The 13,726-nt window shown below is 39.3% G+C and overlaps 1 protein-coding gene across 1 annotated transcript in view; it reads right to left on the bottom strand.

Moving 5' to 3' along the window:
• TEX11 (testis expressed 11) overlaps positions 1-13,726 on the bottom strand; it is a 297,390-nt gene that overhangs the window by 84,395 nt on the left and 199,269 nt on the right. The window contains exon 17 of the mRNA XM_062183085.1: positions 2,385-2,509. Coding sequence (XP_062039069.1) covers positions 2,385-2,509 — 125 coding nt within the window. The remainder of the gene's footprint in view (positions 1-2,384; positions 2,510-13,726) is intronic.

The raw sequence follows: 13,726 nt of genomic DNA, 5'->3' as shown, positions 1-13,726 counted from the left end.
GGCTTCAGCCTGGCCCAGCCCTGGCTATTGTGGGCATTTGGGGAGTGAACCAGTGGATGGAGGCTCTCTCTCCATCTGTCACTCCCTCTTTCTCTGTAACTCAGCCTTTCAAATAAATAAATCTTTAAAAAAGAAAAAGGGCAGTAATTGGTGAGAAAAGGAAAGTCCTAAGGAGTTTTTGGTTTTCGTTTGTTTGAGTAGGATAAATGACTATGTTTATATGGTGACAGGAATGACTCAGCAAGAGAACAATAAGTTGACAAAGAGAGGGAAAAAGGCAAGAGATGGAAATAAGTATATAAATTGAGGAACTAGTTTTTGGGAAGGGACATGGATATTCATCCATGATAGCAACTGAGAAGGCAGAGTATGTGCTGTGATTCTTGGTGTGTAAACAAAGGTGGGAATCTCTAGAAATTCTCTTCCTGACTGCTTCCATTTTTAGATCCCAGAATATTCATATTAGCTCTGTGTATGTGTACGCTGGGGGAAGAATGCTGTAAATGGATTCAAGGCAGCTCATTTTAAAAGAAGAGAAAGTAATGTTTTACCTGCTTAGTAACTCACTCTCACTAACTTTGTTTAGACTCTTACCAGTTTAAGACTGGATTATTACCATAGTCTTCCATCCTGCCCTGGCTCTAGTTTCTTCCCATTCAACTCCTTGGGCATATCCAAAATTCTTTTTCCTGAAGTAATACTTTTACATAGATCACCATTTGTTGTTCAGAGAATTTAAGAGTATATAGAATATGGCTACAACTATTTCTTCTACTTTATCATACTCCTCCTCTATATCATAATCTTAGTAACATAAGCCACTATTACATTAGGCACAAGATCTGGAATGGTAGAGACTAAACCTTCCATCCCTCTAAATGAACAGAGCGTCTCCCAAACCAATTACATTCCTTTTTCTATGCCTTGTTTATACCATCCCATCCTTTTTGAGATGTTCTTACATTTCAAAGTCCAACTTAGAGTTTCCCTCCATTATAGAGTCTTTCCAAATCAATTCCAGTTCTTAATGTTCTCTTCCTACTATGAATATCAATAATGTTTAACATGTATATTGGTTATTTGCTCTTTATTCCATACCCTGTCATACATTGCTAATGTATGGCTTGTCTGTTTAAATAGACTTGTGAGATTCTTGAGGAGCATATTTCTAGTACCTAGCCCAATATCCTGACAAAGTATATAAATACAGCTGATTATCAGTATTTTGATAAATACAGTTTGTATGATCTATATTTTGATCTTAATGAGTACAGTAATAGAACTCTTGAAGGAAGAAAAATGCTTGGCAAATGCAGATACAGAATGTAATTGTGCTGTAATGAGAAATGAGAGAGATTCTGTTTTGGGGAACCTAAAAGCAAATATGCTTTTAAGAGAATGTTTACAAATTTACATTTGATATAGAAGGCAGCAAAGAGCCAGCAGATGATTATGAAACTGTTCTGAACAAGAAGATAGTTTTCATATAGGAGAAAGATCAGACAATAAGTGTAAAGTAAGACCAGCTTCATAGTTTACAAATCACATTTTCAGCCATCTTCTCATTTAATTTTCATAACAATCCTGGAGTTGGGTATTATCTTTATTTTGCAAATGATGAAAGTAAGATTCAAAGAAGGTAGGCACTTATTAAGTAAAAACCAGGGGTGCGAATATTTATTATACCTAAGCTAACGTTGGTTTGTGGTTATGGACAAAAATGATCCACAGAAATTTAAACCAGTTTGTTCAGCTGATGAGAAAGGTAAGTTTCTAAATAATTTGTGTGAAAGGGCCGGCGCTGTGGTGTACCGGGTAAAGCTGCCGCCTGCAGTGCTGGCATCCCATATGGGCGCCGATTTGAGTCCTGGCTGCTCCACTTCCAGTCTAGCTGCTATGAACTGGGAAAGCAGTAGAGGATGGCTCAAGTATTTGGGCACCTGCAACCACGTTGGAGACCCAGAAGAAGCTCCTGGCTCCTGGCTTCAGATCGGCGCAGCTCCAGCCATTGTGGCCATTTTGGGAGTGAATCAGTGGACGGAAGACCTCTCTCTCTGCCTCTACCTCTCTGTAAATCTGCCTTTCAAATAAATAAACCTTAAAAAAAATTGTGTGGTACAACATTATAAATCTGGAATTTCTTTTTTAAAACCATCAATTTGCTATTTTTTGTTATTTTAGGCACAAATCTCACTTCGTTATATTTCCTATTATCTGCATTATAAAGACATGAAGAAAAATAAGGCAATTCTGCAATCAGTGTTTGTGTGAAGACAAAACAAAGAGTAAAGGAAGGTCTCTCCTGTGCTTAAGTGATGACGATTCTATTTATTGTCTTTCAAAAGAAGAGGTACAAATCTAGTAGATGGATATAAATGAATTACCTCTAGAGCAAACTGGGCAGCTAAACTCAGGAGCGAAGTAGATGAACCTCTACTTGCAAATATATCATTATCTGGTATTTCTTCTTCTGTTAATAAGGTCTCTAAAGTATTGATTGCCTGGAAAGCTGAAAAACAAGGAAGCAATTTAAAAATGGATACTCTTATCAAAGAGAAAACTTACCTATGGCTAATTTCACCACAATAGATTTGGAACTCATATTAAAATAATTAATATCTTTAAATAATTCATTAATATTCATAAGGTCACATGGTTGCTACACTGTCAACTGTCAAGAAAGATTTGAAGATCAGAAAATTTCCCAATTGAGCAAATGTATTTCCGTCAACTTATCCTAACAAGATGGTTCACCCAGCACTACTTTTAAGAGTGAAATATGGAACCTAAATTCCATTAGTAATGGATGGGCTACATACATTTTGGCATATCCATAAAATGGAATATAATACAGAACAGTTATAAATTAAATGACTAATATATTCCATTATGTGTCTTAAAGGTAGACTATGATAAGTTAAATAGGTGTACTATAGACCTTAAGTAACAAATAAATAACAGTTATAGTTAATAGTCCAATAAACAAAATAAATGTAATAAATAAAACTCAATTTACACAAAAGATAGCAGAAAAAAATAGAAAAAGCAACAAAGAATAGATGGGACAAATAGAAGCCAAATACCTAAATGCTAAATTTCAATCTAACTCTATCAATAATTGTGTTAAATATAAATGGGTTTAAATTGGGTTTAAAAAGGAATAAAATTCAAACTGGAAACTATCTTGAACTGAACTGAAATAAAACCAGACATACTAAAATTGGCAGACTGTCAATAAAGCAGTAATTAAAAGTATAGTATTAAGTGCCTATATATATTAGGCCAGAATAAGGGTCTTATATCAATGACCTGAACTTTCCCCTTTGAAAACTAGAAAAAAAGATGAGCAAATGAAACACAAAGTAAGCAGAAGAATAGATACAATAAAGATTCAAACATAACAAAATGAGGGGCCAGCATTGTGGCTCAGGGAGTTAAGCCACCGCCTGCAATGTTGGCATGCCATATGGCATTTCATATCCGGGCACTGGTTCAACTTCTGGCTGCTCCACTTCCCCTCTAGCTCCTTACTAACGTGTCTGGGAAAGCAGTGGAAGATGGCCCAAGTGCTTGGCGCCCTGCCACCCATGTGGGAGACCCAGATGGAGTTCTAGGCTCCTAGCTTTGGCCTGGTCCAGCCCTGGCCATTGAAGCCATTTGGGGAGTGAACCAGCAGATGAAAGATCTCTCTCTGTGTGTCCTTTTCTCTCTCTCTGTCACTCTGCATATCAAATAAATAAAATAAATCTTTATTTTTTAAAAATGTAAATAAATGAAATAAAAAAACAGAAAAAAAAACCCAGTAAAAATTAACAAAACCCAAAGCTGGCTTCTTCAAGAAGATCAATAAAATTGATCAATCTCTAGGTATACTGACCATGGGAAAAGAGAGAAGATACAAAATAAAAATATCAGGAATAAGACAGATGACGCAACTATAGATTTAATAGTTGTTAAAAGGATAATATGGATCTTATTACAAACAACTTTAAGCCAGCAATTTCATCAACTTAGAGGAAATGGACAAATCTTGAAAGACACAAAATACTAAAGCCAGATGAAGAGATGATAACACAAATAGCCCTATATTTATTAAAGAAATCGTATTTGTACTTAAAAACCTTCCCACAAAGAAAACTCCAGGCCCAAATGGCTTCACTGGTGAACTCCACCAAATGTTTAAGGAAGAAAAAGTACCAATTGGACATATACTCAAGAAACAGAAAAGAAAGGTATACTTCTGAACTCATTCTTTTTTTTTTTTTTTTGACAGGCAGAGTGAATAGTGAGAGAGAGACAGAGAGAAAGGTCTTCCTTTTTGCCATTGGTTCACCCTCCAATGGCTGCTGCGGCCGGCACATCATGCTGATCCGAAGCCAGGAGCCAGGTGCTTCTCCTGGTCTCCCATGCGGCTGCAGGGCCCAAGGACTTGGGCCATCCTCCACTGCACTCCCAGGCCATAGCAGAGAGCTGGATTGGAAGAGGGGCAACTGGGATAGAATCCAGCGCCCCAACCAGGACTAGAACCCGGTGTGCCGGCGCCGCAAGGTGGAGGATTAGCCTGTTAAGCCACGGCACCGGCCTTCTGAACTCATTCTAAAAAACCAGTATTAATCTGATAGCAAAACCAAAAGTGTTAAAGGAACACTACAGACCGATATCTCTCATGAACATAGGAAAAAAATTCTAATGTGACTGTTAGAAAATAAAATTATATGACCTAGTAGAGTTGATTACAGGCATACAACATTGGTTTAACAGTTGAAAAATCAATCAATGTAATTAATCATACTAACAGACTTCAAGAAACAATAATTTCAATAGACACAGAAAAACCATATGACCAAATTCAACACCTTATATTCCTTATAAAAACTTTCAGGTAACAGAAATAGAAAAGAGCTTTCTCAACTTGATAAAGGGTATCTATGAAAAGCCTATAGCTAACATTGTACTTAGTGACGGAAGACTGAATGCTTTCCCACCTCAAATAAGGAAAAAGACATGAACATCAGTTCTTACCATTTTTACTCAACATTTTACTGGAAAATCTAACAAGAACAACAAGGCAAAAAAAATTAAGTTGCACTCAGTTTGGAAAGGAAGAAGTAAAATTGCCTTTATTCAAAGACAACATGATTGTGTATGTAGAAAAACTGACAGAATTTAAAAGAAAGCTACTGGAACTAAAATGAGTTTGCCAAAACTGTAGGATACAAGAGCAATGTATATATATATATATATATATATATATAGTCATTTATATAGTCATATATATATATACAGTCATCTGTATTTCTATATACTAGCAACACCCAACCAGAAACTGAAATTTTTATTTTTAAAATTCATTTGTTTATTTGAGAGGCAGAGAGACAAAGAGGAGAGACAGAGAGACACAGAGAGACAGAGACAGAGAGTGTCCCCATCTATTGGTTCACTTCCCAACTGTTCACATTGGATAGGACTGGACCAGGCCGAAGTCAAGAGCCAAGAACTAAATCCAGATCTCCCACCTGGATGGTGGGAACCCAACCAATCACTTGAACCATAACTGCTGCCCTCCAGTGTCTGTGTTAGCAGGAAGCTAGAGTCAGGACTTGATTACTCCCATATGGGATGCAGGCATCTTCATCAGCATCTTAACTGTGAATCTAAATACTCTTCCCCCAAGTTTTTAAAAATGTCATTTAAAAGTGCATAAAATATGGGATATTTTAGGGATAAATCTGACAAAAAATGCCTAGATTTGTATACTGGAAAGTAGAAAGCATCACTGAGAAATTAAAGACCTAAGTAAATGGGGGTAATTAATTTTCCTAAGTTGGAACACTCAATAATGTAAGATATTAATTCTCTCCACGCTAATATATATGTATATATGTTATAATCTCAATAAAATTTATTTGTGTAAAACTTGAAAAACTGTGAAATTCATATGGATACACAAAGGACCTGGGATATCCAGAACAAATCTGAAAGAAAACAAAGTTGGAAAACAAACACTACATTTCATATTGTTCAGCGCTACACTAGTCAAGATAGTCTGAGAATGGTGTATAGATAGGTAAGCAGGTGAATGGAATAGAATACAGAATCCAGAGACATACAAATATATCACAACTGAATTTTGACAAGGGTGAAAAGTAATTCAATTGACAAAGTATAGTTTGTTAAAGCAATAATGTTGGAACAATTGGATAACCATTTCTTAAAAAATGGACTTCAGTGACCACCTAGAATCAACTATAAAAAATTAACTCAAAATGGATCACAGACCTAAATGTAAAATCCAAAACTAAAATTTCTTGTGACATTGGGTTAGGAAAAGATTTCTTAGATACAACATCAAAAACACAATCCATACAAGAAAATAAATTCTTTGTAAAATTTAAAACTTTTTCTCATGAAAGATGGTGTTATAAAAATAAAGAGGGGCTGGTGGTGTAGTGCAGTGGGTTGAGCCACTGCTTACTATGCCAGCTACCTGTATCAGAATGCTGGTTGGGGTCCTGACTTCTGATTCAGCTCCTTGCTAATGTGCCTGAGAAAGTAAAGCAGGGAAAAATGGCTCCAAATACTTGGGTCCCTGCCACCCATCTAGGAGACCTGGATGGAGTTCAGGCTCTTGGCTTCAACCCGGCTCAGCCAAGGCCATTGCAGCCATTTGGGGAGCAAACCAGTAGATGTGAGATATTCTCTCTCTCTCTCTCTCTCTCTCTCTCTCTCTCTCTCTTACTCTGCCTCTCAAATAGATAAAAAACAAAGAACAATCTATTCAATAAATGATACCGAGAAAACTGGATATATATTTGCAGAAGATTGCATCTTTTTTAAAGAATTATTTATTTATTTAAAAGTCACAGTTACACAGAGAGAGAAGGAGAAGTAGAGAAAGAGAGGGGTCTTCCATTCACTGGTTCATTCCCCAAATGGCCACAATGGCTGGGCCTGAGCCGATTGGAAGCCAGGAGCTTCTTTGGATCTCCCACGTGGGTGCAGGGGCCCAAGGACATGAGCCATTTTCCACTGCTTTCCCAGGCCATAGCAGAGAGCTGGATTGGAAGTGAAGCAGCTGGGACTTGAACCAGCACCTATATGGGATGCTGACACTACAGGAGGCAGCTTTAACCCCTACAACACAGGGTTGACCCCAAAATATTGCATCTTAACCACTCACCTTATATATATTAAAATGCATTAAAGATCCAAAAGATCTAAATGTAAAACCTGAAACTATAAAATTACTAGGAGAAAACATAGGAGAAACACTTCAATACATTGGCATAGGCAATAATTTTTTGGATAAGTTCCCAAAAGCATGACAATGAAAGCACACCTAGAACAAGTGGGATTATATCAAACTGAAATTCTTCTACACAGTAAAGGAAACAGTTAACAGAGTAGGAGACTACATAGGGAATAGAATATATTTGTAAACAACACATCTGATAAAGGGTTAATCTCCATATTATATAAGGAGTTCAAACAATTTATTTATTTATTTATTTAAAGACAGAGTTGCAGAAAGAGGTAGAGACAGAGAGAGAGGTCTCCCATCCGTTGGTTCACTCCCCAGATGGCTGCAATGGCCAGAGCTGCACCAATCTAAAGCCAGGGGTCAGAAGCTTCTTTCGGGTCTCCCACATGGGTGCAGGGGCCTAAGGACTTGGGCCATCTTGTACTGCTTTCCCAGGCCATAGCAGAGAGCTGGATTGGAAGAGAAGCAGCCAGGACTAGAACCGGCGCTTCAGGCCACGGCTTTAAACCGCTGTGCCACAGCACTGGCCCCTCAAACAATTTGATATATAGGAAGCAAATAACCTGATTTAAAAATGAACAAAGGGCCTAAACAGACATTTCTCAAAAGAAGATGGATAAAAGGGCAAAAGGTATATGAAAAACTTCTCAACATCACTAATTATCAGGGAAATGCAAATCAAAATCACAATTGCTATCACCTTATGCCTATTATGATCATTATTCTGTTCTAATGGTTATTATCTAAAAGACAAAAGGTAACAAGTGTTGGTGAGGATGTAGAGAAACGGAACCCTTGCACAACATAGGTTGGAATGCAAATTAGTACAGCTCTTATGGAGAACAGTCTGGAAGTTCACAAAAAATTAAAAATAGAGCTACCATATGATACAGCTATAACTCTACTGGATATAAAATCAAAGGAAATAAAATTAATATGTCAAAGATATATCTACACTGTCATATTCATTGCAACAAAATTCACAAGAGCTAAAATATGGAATCAACTTAAGTGTCCATCAATAGATGAATGAATAAAGAAAACGTGGTGTATAAATACATAATGGAATACTATTCAGCCTTTAAAAAAGAAGACCATTCTGTCATTTGTGAAAACATCAGTGAACCTGGAGAACATTATATGTGAAATAAGACAGGTGCAAAAAGACAAATACAGCATCATCTCACCTAAATATGGAACCTAAAAAGCTCAACTCAAAGAAGCAAATAGAATGGTGGTTACTAGGAAGTAGGGAGAGGGAGTTGTAGAGATGATGGTCAAAGGATACAAAATTTCAATTAGATGGGAGGAATAAATCCAAGAGATCTACTGTACATCAAGATGACTACACTTGGGGCTGGCACTGTGGCTCACTTGGTTAATCCTCCGCCTGTGGCACCAGCATCCCATGTGGGCGCCGGTTCTAGTCCCAGTTGCTCCTCTTCCAGTCCAGCTCTCTGCTGTGGCCTGGGAGGGCAGTAGAGGATGGTCCAAGTGTCTGGGCCCCTGAACCCCCATGGGAGACCAGGAAGAAGCACCTGGCTCCTGGCTTTGGATCAGCGCAGCGCCGGCCATGGCGACCATTTGGGGAGTGAACCAACGGAAGGAGGACTTTTCTCTCTGTCTCTCTCTCACTGTCTATAACTGTACCTATCAAATAAATAAAAAATAAAACAAAAAAGATGACTACACTTAACAACACTGTATTGTATTCTTAAAAATTGCTAAGAGTAGATTTCTTATTATTTATTTGAAAGGCATGGGGAGGGGGGAGAGATCTTTCATTCATTGGATCACTCCCCAAATACCCACAACAGCCAGGCCTGGGCCAGCCAGGTGCCTCAAACTGCATCCAGGTCTTCCACATGTGTAGCATGGACTCAAGTATTTGAGCCATTATCCCAGGACATTCAACAGTGGGAAGCTATATCAGAAAGGGGGAGAGGTGGCGCTGTGTCTGGGCTGTTCCCATCCAGCTCTCGCTAATGCATCTGGGAAAGCAGTGGAAGATGATCCAAGTGCTTTGGCTCCTGCCACCCACGTGGGAGACCCGGATGAATCTCCTGGCACCTGGCTTCAGACCGGCCTGGTTCTGGCCATTGTGGCCATTTGGGGAGGGAACCAGTTGATGGAAGATCTCTCTCTCTCTCTCTCTCTCTCTCTCTCTCTCTCTCTCTCTCCTCTGTAACTTTGCCTTTCAAATAGATAAATAAATCTTTAAAATAAAAAGTAGAGCAGGGGCCAGAGCTGTAGCACAGTGGGTTAAGCCATGGCCTGCAGTGCCAGCATTCCACATGGGCGCCAGTCTGGGTCCTGGCTGCTCCACTTCCAATCTAGACGCCCGAGAGGGCATCAAAGGATGGTCCAAGTCCTTGGGCCCCTGAACCCACATGAGAGACCCAGAGGAAGCTCCTGGCTCCTGGCTTCAGCCTGGCCCAGCCACGGTCATTGCAGTCATTTGGGGAGTAGACTGCCAGATGGAATATCTCTGTCTATCTCTGTCTTTCCTTCCCTCTCTGTAGCTCTGCCTTTCAAATAGATAAATAAATCTTAAAAAAAAAAGAAAAAAGTAGAGCAGCTGGGAATCAAACAAAGCACTCCAATAAGGAAAGCAGGTGTTCCAAGTCACAATTTAACTACTTTGCCAATCGCCCACTCCCCACCCTCTAAATACATTTTTAAAAGAGAACTTGTATCTAGAATGTATAAAGAACTCTGGGAGAAATCCAAGATGGCGGAATAGGAAGGGAGCACATTGATATTCTTTGGCAAGACACAGGTTAATAGAAGTGGAGATACTGCAGGGTCAAGGAAGAGTAGGGGAAGAAACAGCAGAGGAAACTCTTCCGGAACTAGTGATTCACAGTGGACCTGCGTGGAGAGCGTGGGAGCCCAAGTTCGGGACACCAGCAGCAGACTCAACGCACCAGCGCTGGAACGCGAGGTGAGCCGAACCTCAATAGCCCAAGACACCAGCGGGCAAGCAGAAAGAGGAGACTAGAGGGAACGAGGCTTGAAACTCCGTGGGGAAAAGTTCACCAGGCTAACTAGAAGAGAGAGAGGGAAAAAAAAAAGTGACCGAAACAGACACGAGTTTCTCTCTCTCCGCTCACCTCTCAAAGGCGAGCAAGACAGAGCAGGCGCCATTTTGGACATACGTCATAAGCAGGGCGACCTCAGGTCTGCACCAGCCCTGAGCCTAGCAGAAAAACCTGACTCTGGGGGGAGGGGTGAAATAACAGGAGATTAGCATCTAACTTGGCAACCCAGTGGGAGACTGCAGGAGAATTGGAGCCCACACTGAGGGCAGCAGAGATTCCCTGTGTGGTCCTTGGGAAAGAGCTTCCAATCTCTGGCTCCTGTGGGTATATCATTTGCCTGCTAACTACCTCCAATTACATTCAGCTGTGCGGAATTACTTCCCTTTTGAATCAACAAAAGAAAGAGACATTTACCACACCTAACCTGGGAGTGTCATCTTGACACACCCGCAACCCTGAGGAACCAAACACAGCTCTCAGTCCACACCCATCTCAAGCCTCTAAGGCTCCACCAAAAGCAGACAGTCCACTTAATCTAGAGTCATAGTATAACAAGAAAAAAAAAACACCACAGTGAAGAAACCAAATATCTCCAACATGCCATACAACAAACGCAAAAACCGAGGTAACAAGAACAAGGAAGACACTATGACGCCCCCAAATGAAAAAGACACCCCAACTCAAGATTATGAAGATGATGAGATAGAAGAAATGCAAGAAACGGATCTCAAAACATTGATAAGAACATTAAGAAGTTCTCAAAAACAAATTCTTGAACTACAGAAATCCTTTAAGGACAAGATAGAAAATCTCTCTCGTGAAAGTGAAATATTAAGGAGGAATCAAAATGAAATGAAACAACTAGTGGAACAAGAAATGGTGATTGTGACGAGAAATCATAATGAAATGAAGATTTCAATAGATCAAATGACAAACACATTAGAGAGCCTTAAAAACAGAATGGGCGAAGCAGAAGAGAGAATATCAGACTTAGAAGACAGAGAACAGGAAAGGAAACAGGCAAACCAAAGAAAAGAAGAAGAAATTAGAAATCTAAAAAATATTGTCGGGAATCTACAGGATACTATTAAAAAACCCAACATTCGGGTTCTAGGAGTTCCTGAAGGCATGGAGAGGGAGAAAGGATTAGAAGGCATTTTCAGTGAGATACTAGCAGAAAATGTCCCAGGTTTGGAGAAGGACAGAGGCATCTTAGTACAGGAAGCTTATAGAACCCCTAATAAACATGACCAAAAGAGATCCTCACCACGACACGTCATAATCAAACTTACCACAGTGAAACATAAAGAAAAGATTCTAAAAGGTGCAAGAGAGAATCGTCAGATTACTCTCAGAGGATCTCCAATTAGACTCACAGCAGACTTCTCATCAGAAACCCTACAAGCTAGAAGGGAATGGCGAGACATAGCCCAGGTACTAAGAGAGAAAAACTGCCAGCCCAGAATATTATATCCTGCAAAGCTCTCATTTGTGAATGAAGGTGAAATTAAGACTTTTCATAGCAAACAGAAACTGAAAGAATTTGTTGCCACTCATCCTGCCCTGCAAAAGATGCTTAAAGATGTGTTACATACAGAAACACAGAAACATGGTCACCAATATGAAAGAAGGTAAAGGAAGGAAACCTCACAGCAAAAGATCACAGGAAGCTCAATTTCTCTTTGACATAGAATTAAACTCTGATGCACTGTTAGAGCAATGTGTTAAAGTAATCTATTATGTTCTCTTGATGTCTGTTAAATTCTAATGGTTCAAAAACAGCTGAATTTTTATTAAGAGCTATGGGTTATTTAACTATGTGCTTATTTTCAAAGACTTGAATAATCACCTTGTAACAATGATCAAATTTGGTCTATGTTATGTCATGATTTTAAGGAATCTTAGTTCAACCAGATATTTTGGATTTTGATATTGGTCTATTATGCTATGTTATATGTGCGTACATATTGTATGTCCACATGGGGAAATTTTATTAAGAGTTTTATTTTAAATGGCTTTTAGATAAGATTGTCCATAAATTTAAGCTGCTAAAATCAATCAAAGATACATTTTAATTTGTGTGACCTGAATCTGTGTATCATATGTTTTAAACTTGTTGGTAGAAAGAAACTAAAAACATTTTATATGGTTGTGCTTAAGTTTACTGGTTAAACAAACTACACCATGTTAGATATTTAAGAGGTGTTTTCAAATACATGATTCTTAAAATTTATAGAAGGCATTGGACCTTCTGGTAAATGTTTTATTAAGTTCTTATCTAAGGGTTGAAACGGTTTGCTAAGTATTCATGTAATATTGCTATTGTCAGCAAGTGATCTAGGACTTGCTCCCTCATTTCTCTATTCTAAGCCCAACTTGTTCTTTCATTTCTCTATTCTCTTCAAGGTAGGGAACTAATTCTATTATAAAGGAATCTGTAGGATGCACAATTTAATCTTTAGACCTTATAAGAGATGGCTAACATTTTTCTGTAATAGCATAGCCAAAATAAGAGCTTAAATAATAATCTCATAGCTAGATTCACATCGCCATCAGCGAAGTATACAGTAAGTAGAAAAAAAAAAAAAAACCTCCCTTTCAGACCAAAGGGAAAGAAAGTTTTAAAGTGAGAATATAATTTTCCTCATGGGCATTGTCTACCTTAGAAAAACTACTACAGAACATGCCTGTGACTATAGACTTGTAGTTCAGGCCACCGAAGATTAGAGATGGGACATGGGCACTCCCTTGACTTGCATCCTCTGGTCTGCTTTAACACAAACCAGGAGGAAAAGAAAGCTAGGCATCAGAAGCAATGGGTGGCAGGCCTATTAATGGCTGATCTGTACGGTGATCTGCCCTCAAGGAGACCCAACAGGCCAGTCCACTGCAGTGGCTTTCAATGTGGTAAGTCTGGGCTTCAGCAGAAGTCAGCTTGTGAAGAGCCCTGGCAGCTCTGCCAAGAGTTGGATCACTGGAAATGGACCTGCCCTGGAGTCGAAGGATGCCCAGGTCAGAGCCACAGATCTTATTGGCTCCAAGCTGAAAAGCCCTTCACTCAGCCCAACTTCCAAAGTGACCACTGCAGCTGAGGGGATGGTCAAGTAGGGTCAGCAACATTGCAGGCAGAACTGTACATTTCTTGTTAGAGATGCCACCTGCCTTTACCTGGCCAGCTCTCCTCCCAGGCCAGCCAAGTAATGAAAGTCAACAGAGTGCCTTCCCCTAGGAGGTTCACACCTCCCTTAGGATATACCCCATGTGAAGAGATAGATAGGTCTGGGCCTCTTAACTTACAAGGCCTAAAGCCCACCGGATTATTATCAAGCCCCTTCTATCAGGTTCTACTTGCCTCTCAATCAGAAAACTTAATTGTAGCTTAGACAGCACCTTTCTTAGCTCCTCTAATAATGACTCTGTCCTT

The sequence above is a fragment of the Lepus europaeus genome, chromosome X, assembly GCF_033115175.1.
Source record: "Lepus europaeus isolate LE1 chromosome X, mLepTim1.pri, whole genome shotgun sequence".
Classification (NCBI taxonomy): Eukaryota; Metazoa; Chordata; class Mammalia; order Lagomorpha; family Leporidae; genus Lepus; species Lepus europaeus.
This window is presented reverse-complemented; position numbering and strand designations above follow the sequence as displayed.